Source organism: Cibotium barometz, chromosome 45, assembly GCF_041138505.1.
Source record: "Cibotium barometz isolate CiBa-2024 chromosome 45, ASM4113850v1, whole genome shotgun sequence".
Classification (NCBI taxonomy): domain Eukaryota; kingdom Viridiplantae; phylum Streptophyta; class Polypodiopsida; order Cyatheales; family Cibotiaceae; genus Cibotium; species Cibotium barometz.
This window is the reverse complement of record NC_141090.1, coordinates 4,450,231-4,473,117: the sequence shown is the minus strand read 5'-3', so window position 1 is coordinate 4,473,117 and position 22,887 is coordinate 4,450,231. Positions and strand designations below refer to the sequence as shown.

Here is a 22,887-nt window from a genome sequence, read left to right as displayed (position 1 = left end):
ACAAAAGGAGCAGTACTTCCTTTTTGGGCATTCTTGGACGGTGTGTCCAAGTGACTGGCATAAAATACACCACAGCCCTTTCTTGGCTTCGTATTGGGTCTTCAATCTCCCTTTTGAGCTGGAGCAAGGTACTTTCCTCACTAGGAGGTTTCTAGCTCACTTTGAGTGCCTCCAGCTCCCGCTTCAGCTGAGCCATCGGGTCATCCGATTGTGTCACTGTTGGAGGTGCAGAGCTGACATCATGCTCAAACATGAGTCATGCATTTTCAAGTTGGAAGGCTAGCTCTTGGAATTCCAACGATGTTGTTGGTGTGGGCCGACTTTCCTGAATCTTCTACTAGGTGGATCTGGGTAAGGCTTGTGTCACCCACTGACGCACCATGAAGTCGCCAAGGGTAAGTTGGTAAGTGGGCCACTAGCATTGTGGTCCGTGTCATGAGTTCCGACACTCTCTCCCCTAGTAGTAGTTGAAGCTTCCCTAGCTCTTGGAGAATGTGGTCCTCATAGTTACCGGGATGGAACGTCCGGAGGAATGTGTCCTTCAAAGTGGTCAAGTCTGTAAAAAGTGGTTGATCAAAAAAACTGACTGAACCACTTGTCTGCAGAACCTTGGAGAGTGGATGGGAAGAGCACCAAGAAGCATCCTTCCGCTCAAGACCTCAGCTCTTACAAATGGAGATAACCGTCGGATGGTCCTTAGTGGATGATCCTTCGAAGCTCGGAAGCTTGACATTGATTCGGCCCAGCACCGTGGAAAGGGGTTCTGTGTGCCAAGAGGATTGGCTGGACCAGGAGGGTTGGCTTGGCCTCCCGCGTTGCCAAAGGTGGGGTTTCCAAGGTTAGCCGCCATAGGAAGGGGTGGAGGAGGTTCCCTAGGTGGCAAGTAGTTGAACCTCTTCTGACTGTAGCAGCGTATTAAGAGGGGACTTTTGGATGGGCTCACTAGACTACCACGGGAGCGTGTATTGGGCATGCAGAGAGGGCGCAATATGGAAAGAGGACACAATATGACACAAAAAGAGGACGCAACAAAAGGAGAGCAACACAAAAGAAAAGGTGAGCTATTAGGACCCCCAGTTTGAGAGTTCCACCGGGCGTGCCAAATTTTAGTGTGCCTGTAGCAGGGCTGGTTGCCCGGCACACTACGTGGTGGCTCTTCTCTGGACAGTATGTCCGGAGTCCCCGAGGCTCACAGCACAACACAGAAGACACTAGCAGTGGAACACACCACAAGAAGAGACCAGACTGTGGAAGGAACAGAAACACTTGCACTACTCAGAGAACAATGATGCATGTCCTTCACTGGACCGTGCACACTCAGCAGAGGTCACAGTGAAGAGGACGACACAGCACAAGCTGATGATAGAACAAGGGGTACAATTGGTATAAAAGATGAGCATAAGGATGTCCTCCAAGTGAGATAAGGCTGTAGGATCAGGATGTCCTCTAAGGTGGGATGAGGGCCATATATGCCTGAGGTTGAGTCTATGGCATCTCCTATCCTTGGTGGATGCCTTGGGTGGCAGCGTAGCCTTTGGTGGAATCTCCTAACTCTGGAGATGCGGTGAGTGTTAGTCGGTGGAGATGCGGTGGACTGTTAGTCAGTGCCGTTGGAGCCTTCGATGCACCTCCTTGTGTCCATTGTGGTGTTGCATCTCCACTTGATGATCCAATGTTGGGGCCTTCGTTGACTCATTGCCACAGTCACTGCCACATCACGTTGCGTGGATGGTTCGTTAAAGTGGACGCGGTCCATTGTGGTGGATGGTCCACCATGTGGGCACCCTTAGTGGCTACAATATCCCCGATATGAGCTTGGGATGTAAAAGCTGACAGCTCATGCAAGTTGTTGTGTCGGGTTCCTCTCCCTATGACATTGCCGATGGCATGTGTGATGACTGCACCAGCCTTATCGAAGAGAACTTTCAAGTCACAGTCAACTATGGGTGCAACTGACAGCAAACTCCTCTTGATGTCTGGCACATAAAGGACATCAGACAACTTCTTAGTATCACCATTGCTAGAAACAAAAGAAATGGTACATGTTCCCATGGCTGGTCATTTGGCATCGTTCCCGACCGCTACCAGAATGGACTCGCTTCAAAGAGCTATACCAGCCCTTTTGACTGGTCATATTTCGGGATGCTCCATTGTTGATGATCCATGAACCATTGGGTGCTCAGGAATGTTCTGCCTTTGCACAGATTTCTTGGATTGCCTCAAAAATTGCGGGGGCAAAACTCTGATGCACCTACATGCCGATTGGTCACTATTCTTGGTGATCCCACCACCGCTATCTGATCTTGCAGGTTCTTTAATTGCAATGTGAGTTGCTTTGTTGCTTCTCCTTCAGAATGCTTTTATATTGCAAGCTGATTCTCAAGGTTTTGTATCCTTGTCTGATTCCTCTTCTCATACTAATTCTTAAGGACTTGCCATGCTTCAGAAAGTGGGTAGTATGCTGAACCAAGGTCATCATTGAATCAGTGATGACGGTGGTGACAGTGGCACATACATGTCTAGGTGAACATTCCAAGCTTGATGCAAGACAATGCCATGTATGCAAGTTGTTAGCTCTTCAGTAGTAATCAGGCTGGCTACATAACCACCCCTACCTGTCAGCTGGGGATTATCCAGGTTTCTCGTTAGGGGTGAACGGGCAATCTTGCAACTCCCTGCTCCTCGAATGGGTGGGGAAAGTTGTGTTCCAGCCTAAATCATCTTCTCTGATCGGGGTTTCGATCTAGTTGATGGTTAAATTATCTCATCTTCAAAGGATAGATTCTTATTTTTTGTACATGTGCAGTTCTTTTTACACTCACCTTATTTCATTGTCAAGTTTCAATGTAGTATCTCTCATGGGTTTTCTCAAAAGTCAAGTGTTTTGACAGGGAGATAAGGTCTTCAATTCTAGAGCACATGCTTCGGAAGCTTGGTGTTGAAAACATGGGCAGAGATGATCTACAAAAGCTTTCATACGAAGCCATGGAATTGAAGGTCACAGACTGGCCTAAGCATTTGCAAATATCTGTAAGTTCAAGATATTTTTTCACATCCTTTTACTATGCCAGTGTAGTAATTGGGTACTAGTCAAAAATTTCAAGCTCTTTCTACTTTAGGAAATGCCATCTTGACCCAATTATAACAACTGGATTTTAGATCCAATTGCTCTTTGCAGGGGAGCGAAAACTATGTGACCAGATTTTTTACCATCTTGACCCACATAGGGATCGGTGCTTTGTCAATGTTGTTGAGAACATCATGAGTGAACTTCTCAACTTTGCAGATGCTGTTATCAAAAGCAAGAAACATTCTGAGAAGCTTTTTCCAATTCTTGACATGTACAAGGCTATGCATGACATTCTTCCTGAGGTGAACCTTTCCCAGATTTCAAATGTTGAATCAATCAATTTACACTGCAAAAATAGTCATAATGGTATAATATCTCACTTTATTGATGAATATCTTTTTCTCCTTCTTTTCCCAAGAAAAGATCCTTCTATTAGTCAAAAGTAAATGTCTGCATAATGCAGACTAAAATTCTCCGCAAAGGTTGACACAATACAAAAAGACCCTTGTGAGAGGCCCCTATATAGCCAAAAAAACATGAAGAAAGGGGGACCTCCCTCTGGCTAGTCACTCTCCGAGGAAGGTTACGATGGTGGAGGGGTTGGGAAAAGTCACACTAGAGGCTTCTAATGCCAGATCAATCTGCTCCAAAACCCCTCCCTCCCTGCGTGCCCCCCCCCCCCCCCCCCCCCCAAGAGCCTGACCCGCCCCAGTAAAGAAGGGCCCTATGCGCACTACTGAATCCCTCCTAGTCACCTCTAAGGCGCTCCCATCTCCCTCAAAGGGTGTGAATGTTGTCCGTCCAAATAAACAGGATTGTCTCTGGCTGGGTGACGGAACCATCAATGGTCTTGCTACATCTCGGCCGCCAGATATGCCAGGCGGAAATGGTGCTGATAAGCTCCCATCTCTGGCTCACACCGGCCTCCAGGGACCCCTAAAGATATGTATCAAGGAAGCAGAAATGGCAGGGATCCAAAAATGTGTGATCTGTAGGGCGAGACCAGTGATCCACAGACATGTAACCTGCACCCTCTACAGCTTTACAAACACGCTGCTCCATTGCCCTCGCATCGTCTGACAGAACACTCACATAGGGCTCCATAACCTGTATATGGCTTCTAACATGGCTCCATAACCTGTATATGGCTTCTAACATGGCTCACACCAAACAAATCAAACATTCCAACTCCACTTGACCTAGTGGGTGGCATAGATATACCAGCCCTCCGCCTCATCTTTCTTTCCTAATACACAGCGGTCTTCACAGCTTCAGCAAACGTAAGTGGGTCCTTCAGCTCCACCTTTTCTCTGATCCTCTCAGTCAACAGTTCAATAAATTTGTCCTTCTTCAAAAACTCAGGAGGAGTGTGATTCTCTCCTAAGGTCTTCAGCATCCTTCCCTGAGCTGCTTCGAACCTGTCCGCAAAGGTCAATGTATCCTCATCCTCTCTATGGTTTAAATTGCTACGCTTCCTCCATAGATCTTCAGGTCTTTCTGGCTTCCCATACCTTCCTCTCAAGGCTTCCTTTAAACCATTCCAGCTTCCTCTCTCACATCTGTGGCTTCATATTCAAACCACTTCCTAGCTTCATCTTCTAACAAGTGTGTCATTCTTTAGCTTATAGGCATCATCATCTCTGCCATTGCTCAAAGCCACCAATTCAATCCTCCTCAGAAACTAGGAGACATCTTCATCCTTCTCACCTCTGAACACATCATACCCAAAGCAAGCCATTGGTCCTGAGTTGATCAACAAATGAGTTCCAACCTGCTGACCACAGCCATTTACAAAAGCCTTCTAATCCTTAGTGGGGGCACCAAAACAATGTGCGGTGGTTGGGTGATGGCCTCTACTACACCAGCAGGCACACAAGAAGAAGACACGGTGGGATCAGATTTGGGGGACACTAGGATTCCAGCTCCAAGGGCTCCAACCAACCTGGCTCCTGTCCCCAGCCGTCCATCTGACTCTGTTGGACACTTCAACACCCTCCCAACGTCCCTGTCTGGCCTAGCTGCCTCCTCTAGGTAAGCACTGACTTCCAAAAGCATTGAACATACACATATTAGCCTCTCCAGACCACAACTGACTTACAGCTAACCAAATTCACTCCAAGCTGACACATAAAGGGCTGAATTCTGCCTCCAAAGTCCTCCTCTAGTTCCTAGTCAAAAATCTATCCTCCAGGATCCTCTACTTTCCTCAAACGTCGGCTGACCTCAAGCCACAACTCCAGAAGCTCTTTGGTCCCTTCGCTGACCCTCCTCTGACCACCTACTCATTGCAGCAAACTAAATTCTGCCTCAGAAATTTGACACCGAACCAGCTGCCTCAGAAACCTTCAACAAAAACAGGGCCTTCCCTCAGGTGTCCTCTGACATCCATAGGTCCTCAGGCACCTCTAAACTTGCAAGGATATTACACTAAAACCCTCTGTTGACAGTTGCAGGCCCACAGCTGCTTCAGATCTAACTTTACTTGACCAAACCAACTAATTTGACACAGCTGATGCAGGTTCCGCTCCTCTGCATCAGCTGGCACTTCTATACCCTCAAGACACTCAAACCAGGCATGGATCTAACCCTTTGGACACCTGGCTGACTACAGTTGTCTCACAGCTGCCACCGAAACTCCATCAAACCATGAACCCTCTGACTGCTGACAGTTGACCTTTAATAGACTTCAAACAGTTAGCTGGGATGCAGGATCACTTCTCCCAAATTCAATCAAGCCAAAGCAGGGTCCCTATACCTTCAGCTGATGATACTGATGATCAACTGACTTAGAACTAACTGTATGCCTTCTTAATTGATTCTGACTCAGAATCAGTTCCCTAGTTGTCAGCGTGGCGAACACAAGCATTCAACCTTCACAATCTCAATCAAAACCGCACATACACCACCACAAAAACATCAAAATCAAAGATAACACCCAAATCCTCTGTCTGCTTCAAATAAACAACATCGTCTCAACATCCCTGAGACATGGGGCTTCAAGAAAGAAGAAAATACAAAAACTCACAGGGGTCCTCTACAAGTAGACCTCAACAAGAACTCTTCACAGCTTCATCTTCAACAGCTACAGTCAAGGAGAATCTGCACCGGGTCAAGTCTCTAACAGAGGTGTTTCTCAGAGAATCCAGTGGACTCACCACCTAGCCGATTCTCTAGTCTCCAGCCCACCCTCTGCTCTGACACAATCAATCCCTTTCACTGCGTTGTCCTCTTTTGTACACTTGAACAATATTGCAGGTATTCCAGCCTGCAACTACCATCAGACTTGCAAGAGACCACTCTATTGCAGTCTGCGCTCTCCACTCTTTCTTGTGGTAGCACGAACCACTTCTGCTAGGAGAGTCCCTTCAAACAAACTCAATCGGGCCTCTTGAAACCGCGTTGCCGCCCTTGCATCCTTCTGGAACCCGCGTTGCCAAGCTCTTTCGACTGCCAACGCACTTGCTATTTCAATTTCGCACATCTGTGCTTCTTCCCTTGGCTGCCACACGTCTTTTGTCACTTATGACCCACATCACATACCATCATATACACATTTCCCATATCTATACACCATGCTTAGGAGGGGCTTATTTTTCTCCTCACAACATGGCATTGGGGACCATTTGCGTTTTCATTTTTTGCCATATTTAAAGTGTTCGGAGGGTCCCCTTTTTCATTCCATTGGGAAATTTTGATAACTGTGTGCAAAGAAGAACTCCCTCAGCAGGCCAGGGAAGCCAACTGAGATTATGAAGCTGACCCCATAGAGTTGCATGACAAAGTTGGCTGGGAAGACAAGCCGCCAAGCATGCTGCAGAATCTTGTGAGCAAGATGTTGCGTTGCAGGATGCTGAAAGTTCTCTACAGAGTCAAAGGTCCATGCTGGAAGTAGCCTTGGCCAAAAAATTGAACGTCAGTAATACTCCCTTGCTCAATGAGGAGGCCATCCTGCAGGTTGACGTGGAGTGATGGATTCTAGAAAGATTGGACCAGGTGTGGGAGTAGGAGCTGAAGTTTGCCAACACGAAGACTGCATGCAAGGGTCTTCTTGGATTACATATGCAAATTATAAATTCTAAAGATATGCCTAGCACAAGCCAAGACCATGCTCACATCACTTAAATTTTATGTAAATTACCTTCAATTGTGAACTGTAGGTCAATGAAATGTTCCAAGCAAATGAAGGTGCAATAGTGCGCCAAAGATTTGAAGACACGTTCCACAGGCTCGCTCAAACAGCTCGTGGAACTTTCCACGATTTTGAGCAGACTATTCATAAGGATGGCTCCTCTAAGGCCATCATGCAAGATGGCACGGTTCATCCTCTCACCAGTCATGTGACTAATCATGTGAAACTTCTCACTGAGTAAGGCGACACTATGCTTCATTCAAAACAATATTATTATGTGTAACTTTACCCTTTCTCTAAAAGAGTTTCAGAGCTCTTAAGCTGGCCATATTGAATTCAGATTTTAATTGCAGTTATCGAAGCATATTGCAGCATCTCTTAAGCAAAGAAGAGGATGAACATAAGGGCTCAATAATATTGGCAAACACAAGTGCTCAAATTCTAACAACATTACTGAGCAATCTGGTTGCAAAATCCAAACAATATAAAGACTCTGCATTAGCACAACTTTTTCTTATGAACAATGTCCAGTACATTATTCGTACTGTTCAGAGGTAGCCAATTTTAGACTTTTTCAGATACACGTGCATACACACATCAAGGTTCATGCATGTGTACATATGTACATACATACATACAGTTTGTAAGACTCAAATACAGTGTTCTTTCAAAAGTTATTAACACAATTGGAATTCATGATGACCTGACAAATGCTGCAGATGTGATGCAAAGTTTTTACTGGAAGAAGACTGGTTGCAAAGACACCAATCCATGGTTCAGCTCCATGCCACAGGCTATCAGCATGCTGCTTGGGACAAGGTCTCTCTGATGCATTGGTTGAGAAATTTAGTCTCTACCATATGAAAACTAATTTTGCTAGTTTACTGATGTTTCACTAATGAAAATAAAATTCCTTTGAAATGAAATAAAATAAAATAAAATCAGACGTGTTTTTCCCTTCTATTAGTTAAAAACAAAGGTCCACCCGCAGGGGACTACGACCCTCCATAGATGTACAACCCTCTGTAGTGGTAAAATGCTCAAAGAAAGAAGGGGCTGCCCCCTCCATGGCTGGCCGCTAGGGGGAAAGCCACATTGGGGCCTGTAATGCCAAGTGATATCACCATCCTTGCTGGTGAGGAAGGGGCACTGCTCCAAGCACTCAGGAAGGTCATGCGGCATTGCGGCATGTAGTTAGAGTCTCCTGCCAATTGATCCCTATGTCCTTGTAGGGTGTGGATAATGTCCATCCAAATGCAGCTAATGGACTCTGCTGGAGGGGTGAGACTACCCTTGATAGCCTTGCTGCAGCATGCAAGTCAAATATGCCAGGCTGCGATGCTGCTAATTATCTCCCACCTCTCGTCAGTGTGGGTGTCGGGGTCCAAGGAGACACCAGGGCCATCGACGTTGTGATGGCAGTTGTCCTGAAATGTGTAAGGTGAAGTGCAATGCCATCACCATCCTCCTCATAAAGGAGGGTTGGAGCTGCCTCCAGGGTCCACGCGATGGCCCCCCAAGTAACAGATGTTGAGACTCGTAGATTTCCTGGAGCAAGAGGCCAGCCATCCGCCGATAGCCAGCCAAGTGCCTACTCCTGTGAGAAAGCTGCCAAAGGAGAGAATGACCTTCCCAGGTCGAAAATTGTCCCACGTCCACTTCCAAAAGTTGGAGAGGAATGGGATGTGAAATGCCATGAGAACTCCAATGTTGTGCCGCAGTTGGTGTGCCCTCGATCCCAATGAACTGAATCCGACTCTCAAGTCTTAGTGAGTACTCAAGGAAAGGAAAATTTGGGTGCTCCAAAGGTATTGATAAGCCATTGGACCTGGCCTATGCAAGGAGTGTGTACCACATGGTGGCTAAGAGAACCTGGTTGGCCACAATCATTCACCCATCCAGAGAGAGCTGCACGGAGCTCCAGTGCAAAAGCTTCCTCCGAATATGCAGAAGAAGGGGGGCAATCTGCTACTCTCAGGATATGTCTATGCCCTCCTGACACCCAAGATACCGCATGGGATCCTCTGAAAACCCCCAACTGGACACCATGCCGGAGTGGAGAAGGGACCCATTCAAAAGCCATGTGACTTGTACCAGTTGATCCTAAAGCAAGGAAGGATACCTCGATCACCACTGCAAACCACCACCAGTTCCCCTCATCGCCAGAGAGGAAATCCGCCATGTCATCAGCAAACTCTGAATTCAAGAGCTCCTCCAAGGTCCTAATAGGCAACCAAAGGCCCTGGAGACCAGTATCCTGTGCTCCAAGAAAGTTTCTCATGGCCTCCGCCACGAACAAAGAGAGAAAGGCGGCAAGGGGACAGCCCCAGCACACTGATCTAGAGATGGGAAAGCGCTCTCCCCTGGCACCCTGAATAAGTACCTGGCCGAGGAGTGAAGGGCCGAGACCAGGCTTTCTTGAATTCCAGTAGAAGCCCTGTCAAGTCCTTCCGGTGGATCCTGGCTAACGCTGACACTTCCCAGAAGGGTGAAGATGTCCAGAATGCTCCTATTCTGGATGAAACTGGTCTGTATACCATGGATGAAGTTTGGGAGGTAAGGCTGGAGTCTGGTAATGGCTTTGGCTAGGATTTGGTAGGCAGTACCCAAGAGAGTGATGGGTGCACCTCCAGTCGGTCCTTTCATCCTTGGGGATGAGATGGATCAACCCCTCAGAAAGCCACTCAAGCATGACTCCAGCCGCCATGATCTCATTGAAGGCACTCTCCAAGCCAGCCTTCATGAGATCCCAGTGGCGCAGGAAGAGAACACCATCCTTGCGTGGACACTTCCCCCGAGGGAGTGCCTGCAGTGCTTCCCCCACTGATAGAGAAGGGAGAATACTCACAGCTGCCAGAACAACCACTCTCCTGTGCCCCAAATGCTCTGGCGCGCTCTGTATGCTAGGGTGAATCAAGATCTGCGGTAAGGAGCGAGTTGTAAAAGTCCGAGGCGATGGCCCAAACCTGAGGTGGGTCGACTCCACCATCCCATCACGTCCCTTGAGGCTGCACACATCATCCCGCCTGTGGTGTGGTCCTATGGTCGAGAAGAAATCACCTAAAACTGTCCCCTGCCTGGGTTCAAAAGGAGGCTCTGACATGATATCTGTACTCCAATTTCCTATCCTCCAGTGCACTAAGTGGCATGCGGGCAGCCACCATCTGTGCTCCAATGCAGGGGCTGTTGAGGGTCTGCTCCTCAAGGCCCTAAAGAGAGACTAGGCTGCAGCGAAGGCCTCTCTCCTGCTCGCAGAAGGCCTGAAGTCTATCCTTGCGGCCTCCTGCAGAATCTGGCTAACCTCTTGTAAAGCCCTGTCCAAGTCAAGGGTAGCGACACCATGGCTAAAAGCATGAGCCCCCCATGCCGCCTCAATGTTCTGACAGATCTCTGGATGAGGTAATCCAAGATGCGAGTGACAGTCCTGACTTCAGGATTGCCCAGGTGGCGGATGATAAGGGCACGATTAGAGAAGGTGCATGCTATAATGCCAACTGTGCCACCACAGCCCGCAGGCCCACTCATCAACGTAAACTCGTCCAACCTGGCCAAGTTAGTCCTAGGGTCCGAATGATTGGATCTGGAAAAGATAATACTATCGGTGGTACAGAAGAACTCAGAAGGTGCCAGACATCGTAGCCATGAATGGAAAAGATCAGCTCCTCTTTCAGGACACACCTTCAGCACCTGTCACTGTGTCCTGGCTGCCATCACTCCGGTCCTCTGTGGACTCATCATCATGTTAAAATCCCCTCCCATGCACCAGGCGTCCGAGCCCGAGTCTAAAAAGTAGCACGGTCTGTAGCCTCATTGGGGGCACAGATGTTGAGGAGACCAACACGGTTCTCGCCAGGAGATAAAATCACCCACCATTGTGCTCGACCAAGAGTAACAATGCCAAATTCCACCACTGGGCCAGAAGCTAGCTGCTGATAGAAATACAAACTCCGCCCTGGTTCCCACGGAGACCTGTATAGCAGGAGACCAAGAAGTGTAGCTGCACCCCAGGAGAATCTTCTCGCAATGGCAAATGCAGACCGCTGTGAGATGGTGCTCCTATAAGAATGGGATGTCGATCCACCAACCAAAGCGTGCTGAAGCTCCTCTCATTTTCTGCGGCATTGGGCACCCCCAAGGCCATGAACGTTCCATGATGCTTTCCGCATGTCTAAGAGGAGAGGTTGTGGAATCTACTTGAGTCCCGCTCGACTCTCAGGGCTTTCAAAAATCATTTAGCGGGAAAGTAAGCACAGTCCATTTGAGTATGGAGGCACTCCAAATGAGCGTGAATCCACCCATCCAGATAGGCCCACTCAGCTTCAGTGCAGCTAAGAGCAGACTGGTGGCAAACCTCCTCATAGTGTAGGTAGGTACCTGTAATCCTAGGTCATGGAGAAGTTGACATGGAGGAAGACGAAGAGATGTGCCTCTATCCCTTAGGCATCAATGGATCTGCCTGTGGTCAGAGCTGTTGAGCTCCATTCTGTCCAGCAGCCAGCACTGGATAATGATGTCAGTCAGGCGAAGGTCACCGAAATGGTGAGAGAAGTCAATGGACTAATCCTGGATGGATGAGAAACCTAGTTGCAGTCCGCGCTCAATGGGAAGGAGAAGACCATGGCTCCACATCCGAGGGCGTGGGGCAAGAGTGAAGGATCACACAAGTGCAATGGGGCTCTGCAACAGGACCCACCGGTCCACCAAGGCAGCAGAGTCAAACTCCACCTGGATTTAGTTGTTCCCCAGGAACTGGATATCAAAGATCCGTCCCTGCTTGCTGATCAAAGCAGCTTGTAGGAGGTCCTGAATCTAGCCCCTGCTCAGTCAGCTCCCAACGTGCTTGTAGACCAGTGAAGAGACTAGCAAGAGGCAATGTTGGTTGACAAGAGCTGGACATCCTCTTGAGATAGCTGGCAAGGGAGGACAGACCTAGAAGGTGAAGGTGGAGCGGCTGGCATGGAGTCCTCCAAAGGGGTAAGATCAGGAGGAGGGAGGAGCAGGAGGGGAGCTGCACAAGGGGACCGGCACGGGGGGGAGGGGGGGGGGGGGGGGGGGGGCATTGGGGGAGGGTTGTTGGGAGTGTTTCAGGGGGCGCACGTGGAACCAAGCTCCGAGACCAAAAATCTGTTCTGTTGACCCATCAACCTTTTTGCCACAGCTTCTAAAATCAGACGTTAAGGTCTAGTTTGCTGATTACCCCTCCCGACTGTTGAAAAAAAGCAGGTCCTTCAATGTTTGAGCATGCAAGGTTTAGTGAACAATGGTCGTGAAAGTACAGGAAATGGAGTACCCAGGGGTCTCTTAAAAGAAAGGTGCATTATCACCTCCAAGCTGTAACTTCAAAGCATGTCATTTTAACGTTCTTATAAATCAAAAGGGTAAGCTGATAGAAATTAGATTTCAAAGGTTCTACCTTTCAATTTTCATGCACAGATTTAAATTGTTCAATCAAACAGTTGAGGAGCTACATCATCATCAAGCACAATGGACAGTGCCTGATTTTCAGTTAAAGAAGGCTCTGCAGAAGGCATTGGTTGAGAGTGTTGTGCCAGCCTATGGCTTCTTCTTAAAACGATTCAGGTTTGATGCATTTGGTCCCTCTTTTCACATCACTCCCATTCTTTACACGTTATTATGCATGATTAATATTCTATACATTATTATGCATGATTAATATTCTCTGCTTAATTATTTATGCTGAGATATGTTTTACTTGATGAAAGAATTGGGAGACACTAGAGCTCTAGCTTACTTTTCCCATTTCAACTGACAATTCAGTGGAAGCATGGAGGGTGGCAAGAATCCCAAAAAGTACATCAAGTACACAGTCGAAGAGCTGGAGCACCTTTTAGCAGACTTTTTTGAGGGCAAAATGGTTAAATGATGACCTTTTAACTTTTCTAAGAGAAATTTCCGATCATTAATCAACAAACAATGCACCACTTTGCATCTAAATTTTTTGGTTTCGGATGGGTTTAATTGTGTGGGGTCATGGTACAGACTCATGAAAGAATACTCCCCATTTATACGTGACCAGTGCTAATCTGCATAGTCTGGCATGACAACATGCCAGTCCTATCAATTACCTTTCTGCCACACATTCCTGAACTGCAAGATGTTATGTACTACAAGAAGAGAGCAGCACAAATACCGATCATTGGTGCTTTAATGAAAGCTCCAACCTTGGCGATTTCGGCAACCAAACCTAGAACCAACATTACTAAAACCGGCCTTCAGAAATTTGACGGGCGGTGGAACAAAACTCGCACACAAAACACTTCATCACCCATGAGAACCTGGAAAAGTAAAACAAACAAGGGAGCTAGAATGCTCCTGCAAATAGTACAAGTACACCGATTGGCCCCAAAATGCAGTGGCGCCCCTTGCGGTGTTTCTTTACTTGATCAAATAAGAATACAAAGTACAACTTGTCGAATCCTTTACCAATAGGATCCCTTTTTGCTTTTCACCCAGGACTTTTCCCAATAAGATCTCTCGCTATTACAGCAAAGCATTCCATAGAGAAGGCACACCTGTATAAAACCTCCCTGCTTGAAAAGGTCTTCTCCATCTCAACCATGGATCTCACAACCCTTTCCCAAACAACAGTAGGGCTGTACCAAACCATATGTCCTTCCTATAGTCACAGCCTGCGTGTAACCTTGAGAAAACGAGAACCTGTTCACATGAATCCAGAGACATGCTTTCCTCACGAAACCAAAGACCTATATCTGATAAACCATAGACATGTATCCATAAACCATAGGCTTGTATCCCCGATACCAAAGTCCTGTCTCCTCTCGAAGGATCCATGTCCTGTTTCCATAAGAAACCCACAGATACACCATCCAATCACGGTGCCAAAAACCTAGAGAGAGAAAGATAGAGGATGTGTCAAGCCATCCCTGTTAATACACAGAAGTCCAAGTCGAAGAGCAACAACACATCTCTTCCAAGAACATCATCCTGTGCATATGCAGCTTGATCCTCTGTATCCCAATCTTGTAAACAAAACCTGCTCGCGAAGAAAGAGAGAGAGACTCCTTGGCCTGTTAGCCCCTCGGTGCCTCCTTCAGCTCACCTTCTTTCAAGAGAGAGAGAGAGAGAGAGAGAGAGAGAGAGAGATCCACACTGACTGCTTCCACACATGCAGCCACCTGGCGCAGAGAGCCTCCCATGTGACCCTCGTCTGACTACCATATTGTCTGCAAGGAAACTCTTGCCTGACACCTGCCTAGCTGCTGCCCATCTGGTTGCCTGTTTGGCTGCCCTATATTGCCCATTGCTGCCCTGCTGTAATCCATACATAGCAGTGATAACAAGCAGCAGCACTCAGCGGCGGCGGCAACGACGGCCGTACCCTACAGCGGCGGTATGGCACTGTACATGGCGGGAGCGGCGGCAGTGCCTGTACCCGACGGGAGCGGCGGCAGTGGGCTGTGGTACCTAGCGCCGGTGGCGGCGGCACCCGGTGGTGGTACTACATGGCGGCGGTACTCGGCAGTAGCACGGTACCCGATTGCGGCTCTTGGAGACGGCAGTAGCAGCAGTGGTGGCAGCGCCCAACGGCAACAGCAGTGGCGGCCCCATGTGCAAACGTGCCCATGCATGAATCATCCGGCCACCTTCCACACGACAACCAACACACGGCCACACCCTTCAACTCGCCACCCTTTGAATCTCCACCACCTTCCCTTATATAAAGAAAGATGCGTTTTTCATAAAAAATGCCAAAAAGCAAAGTATTAAAAACGCATGCTTTTCAAACATTATTTTTATCCTCAAAGGTTTTAAAAACCTTATGACTTGAAAAATCCTTTTTTTGTCCCCTTTCAAACTTGGGCTGGCCACATATTGGTTTTCCTTTTCATACCCAAACTGGATGCTTGTCCACACTGTGTCCCGTGCCCGTGCTCATGCCCACCTGCTCGTTGTCCAGAGGGAAAAACACAGGGTCGTAAAACCAAATGGAAACATGTAACCTGTGTTAACCAAAAACAAAACCATGCATCATTCTACATATGACAAACATATGCATGACACATATATGCATTCGCAAACAATATGCTCCTCAAGATGCTCTACCCACTCCACAATAACAGTCTAAGGGTTGCTCGCAAGCCTTACACCCATGAATATCCTGTAGGACCCACGACTGATGGTACAACATGAGCATATGAAAGCACTCAATTCATCTAAACTATACACCCAGGAAGTACTTCTCACATATGTCCCTCTTGATGCTTTACACACTCTACACATGGCCATCCCGCAAGAGCCACATTCAGTGATACACCATGAACATGGTAAAGTACCTGATGTATTATATCAACATACATGAATCTCATCCTGACACATCCAAAGTAATACCTATGTATCCCCAAGGGTACCAGAATCCAATGGCACCATAATACCATAATACCTCGGAAAGTGTATAACTACATGCACAAATAGAGTTCAATCCATATATGAACCAAACCAACTCTAGGACTGCTCGCAAGACTTATGCCCTTCATAGAGTCTCGAAGTGTTAGCTCAGGTTGCTGCGGACTTTGAGCTCAACCAAACCATGCCATTCCAAAGGAGACCAACTCCACAAATAGCATCACTCAATATCCAATTGACCGATCCTCTGGTCAAGAACAGCCAGAACCATATGACAAAGATCAACATCCCAATCTTTCTCAGTCATACCTTAGTTCCAAAGGCAAAAACCATCCATAGTTGCAGTTATAGTTCATGGTGCGGCCGACTGTGAACCATACCCAACTTTACCATCTCATGTGACTAGTACACAATATCATAGAAGTCCCATAAGCAGATGTACTGTCAGCCTCAGTACCTCGGGTGAATACAAAGATGTCACCAAGCGACTTCTAGATGAAAAACTGAGCCTGTCTATAACAAGGGAGCGGAGGTGCTACCCCCCTCTTGAGCATCAGGCAATGCTCCAAACCTATGCTCTGCTGAACGTGAATGAGCCGTAGCAAGTCGGCTCCAACTCAAAGGCATCAAGATAAAGCTGCAATACCTGAGGTGAATCTGCTAAGTCACCCTCCTCCATCCACTTCGCATCCATCGTTGAACTTCACAAGATAGCGACAGGAAACTTTACCTTGTACCTTTCTTTCCTTGTGTGCCAGTATCTGCTCGGGAATAAGAACCTCATCAAGTTCCTCCTCTTCCATCTGAGCCTCATCTGATACATCCACAGGCACCCAAAACCTGCTTGCACTCCACCCAAGTGGTAAGCACAAGTCCCTAATGAAGCATAGTAGATCACCAGTGCTAAACATAGAAAGAATACCTTCCGAACCCCATGAAACCTCCGTGAAGATACCACTGGTGACAAAGTATAAAAAGCCATAGTCTTCAACCCATCTTTGCATCATAACACTTCAATTGCTTCTTGTTCCTAGCTGACTACTTCTTGTCCTTGGTGTCTTTTCTCTTGAGCTTCATCCTCAGCTTTTGCTCTTCACCTCATATAGGCAAAGACACACAATCCTGTACTGCCTCTGTCATGGCCTTGTGAAAATGGAATAGCACAAGTGTGGGCATGGTGGTTGCAGAGTCAGAATATTGAATGATTCACATGGGGGGTGCCCGGACAGAGTTAAAGATGTGTGGACATCCCTAGGTGTGAAGGGGGGAACTAGAACATTAAACTTTTAATGTTTATTAAAGTTGCCCCTAGGCCTTAGTGGCCCCTAGGGACTTTTAAAGTTTGGGGCCCTAGGATTTTTATGGGGAGGAGGCCACTCCACTTTTGGAGTGTGTGCTTCTCTCTCCTCCCCCTCTCTCTAGCTTTTGGGGAAAAGAGTCGTGGGGCAACCTTGTTGGCTCTCATGCGTGGAAAAGCTGAGGAGAAAACTCTGGTCGACTGCTGAGGGGTGCTGTTGCTGAAATCTGTGTGCTGGAGCAGGCGGTACAGCAGCCGTACAGTGCTGTACGACAGCAGGTACTGCTGTGGACAGAGACGGCGCAGACAGCCAGAGAGGGTACAGAGGCTGTGGGCTGTGACAGGGGCTGTACAGCAGGTACAGACATCTGTACGATTGCTGCCAGGTGGCCGTACAGTCAGGTACAGGTGGTGCCTGCTGTACAACAGCAAGTACAGGGGCTAGGCGTCATCTTTTGAAGGCAGCACAGGCGACCAGCATCAAAACAGCAGCGGCTACTTCTGGTTTTCTGCAGAAACAGCCCGTACAGTCAAGTACAAGCAAGTACAGTCAAGTACATACAAGTACAGTGCTGTTTTTCAGATCTGTACAGTCAAGTACAACATATAGTGAACACAAGGAGGAGGGTACAGACAAGTACGTACTCAGGTGTGAAGCAGGTTTGTGGAAACAAGTGCCTGCAAGTACAGATTGGTACCGTTGTTTCCTCGAGTGCTGATTCACGAGCTGAATTTGGTAAGCTCCGCTTCTGTTCATTTATCTCTCTTTCTACTGCTTGATGTCTGTTTTTGCATATATGAGCTATCTGGCCCCTTGTGAGAGGAGGGGTATGGCAGATTGACAAGGGTTGAGACAGAGTTTGGACAGTACATGTATGTATGAGCTGAGATGTTGAATCATGTACTTGAGTTATGCCAGATGTATGCTCATGGCTGCCCTGCTTAGTGGTCTTGGCTGATCAGAGGGAGGCACAGTGTGTTATTGTGAAACACAGATCTGTGTGCATAGATCCTCTGTGCTAAGAGGGAATTGTGGGCCGTCAGATTGGACATACAGGTATAATCTCTTGGCTGATTTTTGCTGTACTCAGCCATTCATATTTTTGGAATTGAATAAAGAAATACCGCAAGGGGCGCCAAGCTTTGGGACCAACAGGTGTCGCTTTGTTTTCAGATTTGGGCACTCTAGCTCCAATCTGTTTTGTTTTCACATCTAGACTACAAGTGGATGGGTGACTGCTAGTCTACCGCACTCTGGTTTCTATCAGAGGCCGGTTTCAAGGTTCCGTTGCCGGGAACAATCATCAACTTTCTGAAGGGGGTGAGCTCGTGGTTGCTTTGAAGAAAGCCATCGCTGAAAATTCAGCAAACATGTCTAATACAGAGGATGAGTACTTCTATCATGAAGAGGAAGAGAAAGAGACTTCTCCTGAGATAGATGTATCTGAGGATATTTTTGCAGGAGAACAGGCTGCAGATGTTGAGCCTTATGAGGATGTAACACAGCCAGAAGATGTGCATGGTAAAGAGGATGATGATGCTCGGTTCAAAGATCGTTTGGCTAGTGTTATGGATACTTTTATGCAGCTCACACAGAGTGAGAGATTTGCTGAATTTATGAGATCCCGCACAGAGCCCCACACAGAGCCCGAGAAAAAGAAGAAAAAGGTTCGTTCAAAGAATCTTCCGCAGGGTCATAGTGGTGCCATCCCACAGGAACCATCTTTTGGCCAGTTTCCGAATATGCAGCATGCTTATGGTGCAAACTCTCAGAGTTCCTTCTATGGACAGCCACCTATTCCTCAGCAGAATATGCATCCAGGTTATTTTGGTGGTGGCTCGGTGTTCCAATCTATGACTGGGGGTTACCCTCAGGGAGGCATGGGTATGCACGGGCCTTTTGGAGCTAATTTTCAGCCTGGTATGCAGGGAAATATGTATGGTGGTATGCAGTCCGGTATGCAAGGAAATATGTTTGGAGGCATGCAATCTGGGATGCAAGGCAATATGTTTGGTGGTATGCAGCCAGGTATGCACAATGGAATGTTTGCAAACATGGCTGGAATGTATGGTATGCCTGGTGTGGGAATGGAAAATGTTGACCCAATGATGGGCATGAATGTTGGGGGCAGCAATCTTGCGAAACCACTTCCATATGATAATCTAACGCCTATGGGAAAGGCGAAGGATTACAAGGAAGGGGGAGCTGCAGTGAAGTTTGATACATTCAGTGGGGCCAAGGATAAACTTAAAGGACTTACCTTTTTACAGCAGTTTGATGCTGCTTTTTTTGGTGGGAATTACACAGAGTCCTCTAAGGTGAGGAAAGTTGCCACTTTTCTCAAGGGCAATGCTTTGCAGTGGTGGTCTACTCTTCTTTTGCAGGGCATAGCACCCACTACATGGGTCCAATTTAAACAGGTTTTCTCTTCCGTATGGCTCACATCTACATTTGAGGTGGATGTTATGACCGCATGGCACAAATTGGATGCTTCAAAGTGTGATAGTTTGGAGGATTATAACAAGAAGTTTTGGGAAGCTTTACTCCCAATGACTTCTTATCGTGCGGTGCCATTATCTGAGCAGGTAGAGAAGTATTGTTGTGGGCTGCCCAAAGAGGTACGAGATTATTGTATAAAGACGAGTAACAAACATGTCACAGATGATTGAAAATGCTATGACAGCTAATGCGTTACTCACTAGTGGTTCATCTGGGTTTAAAGGCAGTAAGAAATTTAGCAAGAAAGCTGAAAAATTTGGGCATGCTTCTCGTGATGCTAAAGGGTCTTCAGAGACAAAGTATAAGAAGTTGCCAATGCCCAAGAGGACTTCTGAGGAAAGACAGGTTTTGAGAGATGCTCATAAGTGTTTTTACTCTACTGAAGATGGGCATATGTCATTCAATTGTCCCAAGAGGAAGTCCCAAAAGGACTCTGACAATAAAGGAGAGCCCAAGCCAAAGAAACAAAAGCCTTCTGCAGGCTTAGTTCCTGATCTTGTGGGGGAACAGCCAGGTGGTGAAGCTACAGAGTTGTGCAGGGCATGGGGCAAAGTGAGAGATCAGAATGCTTTGATTTTCTTTGACACAGGTGCTAGAGCCAACTTCATTTCACCAGATTTGGCTGGCCGATTGGGGATTCGCGCAGAGGAGATGGGGCTGTTACATGAGACTAATATGGCTTGTCCAGGGTATGCAGAACCCGTTACTCCTATTATTGGGAAGCTTCGGCTTCATTTGCAGGGTTATGTGGACAGCGAAGAGTTCTTCATCATGCCTTTGGATGGCTGTGATGTTTTGTTGGGGATGCCATGGTGCCATAGGGTACATGCGGTGGTGGATACTTACAATAGGAAAATCACTCTGACTCATAGAGGGAAAGAATATGTATTGGATGTAAAACTCAAAGGGGAATCTGTTCCTATTGTATCCGCTTCGGCGATTTCATCAGTAATGAAAAAGCATCTTTCCGCGTACTTGATTTATGTAAAGGATGCACAAGATGATGAGTCTAAATCTAATTTGTCTATGTTAGATAAGGATAGGACTGATTTCTTATGTGGGTTTCAAGATTGTTTTTCCGAGTCATTGCCATGAGAACTTCCTCTTGAGAGGCCAGAAGATCATGCCATTGATCTGATTCCTGGTAGTACTCCACCGAATAGACCGCCGTGCCGTATTAGTGCAGCCCAACAGGAAGAGATTATGAGTCAGGTGCAGGAGCTTTTGAATAAAGGGTTGATACAGCCTAGCTCATCACCCTTTTGCTCACCTGTGCTCTTAGTGCAGAAGAAGGATGGTTCTTGGCGCATGTGTATTGATTACAGGGCGCTGAACAAGAATACCATCAAGAATCGATTCCCCATACCGAGGATCGATGACATCTTGGACCGCTTACAGGGCTCCACAGTGTTTAGTCGTATTGACTTGAAAAGCGGGTATCATCAGATACGCATTAGACCCGAGGATGTGCATAAGACAGCATTCTGAACCACGTTTGGGTTGTATGAGTTTTTGGTTATGCCCTTTGGTTTAACAAATGCGCCTGCCACATTTAACAGAATGATGGACAGGATTTTTAGGCCTCATAGAGAGTTTGTGGGCACATTCTTTGATGATATGATTGTGCATTCACAAACTGAGGAAGAGCATCGAAGGCATTTGGCCATTGTGTTTGCAGAACTCAGAAACCATAGGTTGGTTGTTAATGGAAAGAAGAGTGAGTTCTTTTTGCAGGAGATACATTTCTTGGGGCATATTGTGTCTGGTCATGGAGTCCGTATGGATCCAGCGAAGGTGGAAGCAATACTTAATTGGCCAGCTTTGAGGACCGTGCATGATGTACGCAGCTTTCTAGGATTGTGTTCCTATTATCGGCGTTACATACGGCACTTTGCTGAAATTGCTTCGCCTCTTCATGCTTTGACGAAGAAGGCAACTCCGTTTAGATGGGCTGACGGAAAATTACAGCATTCAAAAAGCTCAAAGAAAAGCTTACTTCGGACCCAGTATTGGTGTTACCGGACCTCCGAAAGGCTTTTGTTGTCCAGTGTGATGCATGTGGAAGTAGCATTGGTGCAGTTCTCATGCAAGAGGGACATGTCATAGCCTATGAGAGTAGAGTTTTGCAAGATGCTGAGAAGCATTTACAGGTTTATGAGAAAGAGATGTTGGTTGTAATTCACGCTCTTTCTACATGGAAACACTACTTGCTTGGGGCTGATTTTACTGTAGAGACAGATCATCAAACCTTGCGTTATTTCCTCACGCAGACTAAGCTTTCAGAGAAGCATATGCGTTGGGCAAACTTTTTGTCAATGTTTCACTTCCAGATTGTGCATGTGGAAAAAGAATGTAGTGGCAGATGCTTTGTCACGCAAGCCACAGGTCTCTGCAGTTTCACTTGCTTATCATCATGAGCTTGATGAAATGAAAGAGCAGTATGCCCATGATGAGGACTTTGAAAGGTTGTATGATCAGATGTCTGAGGGTCAGCGGCATGAGCACTATACTCTCAGAGATGGGTTTTTATTGATGCATGGCAGACTGTGTGTTACCAGGCCATTGCGACTCAAGGTTATGATTGAAAGTCATGCTCCACCGTATGCAGGTCATAGAGGTATTGACGCCACGGTCAAAGCAGTGGAGACTTTCTTTTATTGGCCAACCTTGAGAAGAGATGTTGATGCCTTTGTGAGGCAATGCATCGTATGTCAGAAGGTAAAGTTTGACCGTCAGAAGACACCAGGGTTATTACAGCCTTTACCTATTCCAGATAGACCTTGGGAGAGCATTGCCATGGATTTTGTATTTGATCTTCCACGGACACAAACGGGAAATGATGGCATCTAGACTATCATATGTAGGTTCAGTAAGCAGGCTCATTTCATTCCCGTGCGTAAGACGATCAAAGTGGATCATATGGTGAAGTTGTTCATGGCAAACATCTTCAAGTATCATGGATTGCCTACGTCTATCATTAGTGACCGTGATCCACGGATGACGAGTTTGTTATGGAGAGGGTTGTTTGACAACATGGGTACAACTCTCAAGTTTTCATCGTCATTTCATCCACAGACAGATGGTCAGTCAAAAGAGGCTAACTCTACAGTATTGGATCTTCTCAAGTGTTATGTGTTAGAGCACAAGCAACAATGGGAAAAGTATCTTCCTTTGGTGGAGTTTGCATATAACAACACTGTACATATCTCGACAGGCAAGGCGCCTTTTGAGATTGTGGAAGGAGGGAAGAAGGTACCACCCATTTTGCATACAAAGGATAAGATCTTTGAGGCTGATCAGTATGTGGAGAGTTTGGATGAAGCTTATTGGAGGGTTAAGTTGGCACTCCAGAAAACTCAGCAGAAGCAAAAGAAAGCCGCAGACCGTCACAGACGTGATTTACAGTTTGCATTGGGTGATTGGGTTCTTTTGCGCTTTGAAAAGGCTCGACTCAAGAAGATGAAGGGTAAAGAGCGCTTATTCCCTAAGTTGAGCATGCGATATTA

At 46.8% G+C, this 22,887-nt stretch overlaps 1 protein-coding gene across 3 annotated transcripts in view; it reads left to right on the top strand.

Moving 5' to 3' along the window:
• The window catches only part of LOC147612333 (exocyst complex component EXO70A1-like), a 42,544-nt gene extending 29,202 nt beyond the window's left edge, over window positions 1-13,342 (top strand). For all 3 annotated transcript variants that reach the window (XM_086782940.1, XM_086782941.1, XM_086782939.1), the window contains 8 exons: window positions 2,892-3,030; window positions 3,160-3,372; window positions 7,228-7,436; window positions 7,553-7,753; window positions 7,919-8,018; window positions 12,423-12,511; window positions 12,633-12,779; window positions 12,978-13,342. In XM_086782940.1, the coding sequence (XP_086639066.1) occupies window positions 2,892-3,030; window positions 3,160-3,372; window positions 7,228-7,436; window positions 7,553-7,753; window positions 7,919-8,018; window positions 12,423-12,511; window positions 12,633-12,779; window positions 12,978-13,083 (1,204 nt within the window). In that variant the 3' untranslated portion in view covers window positions 13,084-13,342. The remainder of the gene's footprint in view (window positions 1-2,891; window positions 3,031-3,159; window positions 3,373-7,227; window positions 7,437-7,552; window positions 7,754-7,918; window positions 8,019-12,422; window positions 12,512-12,632; window positions 12,780-12,977) is intronic.
• Window positions 13,343-22,887: the final 9,545 nt, after the last annotated feature.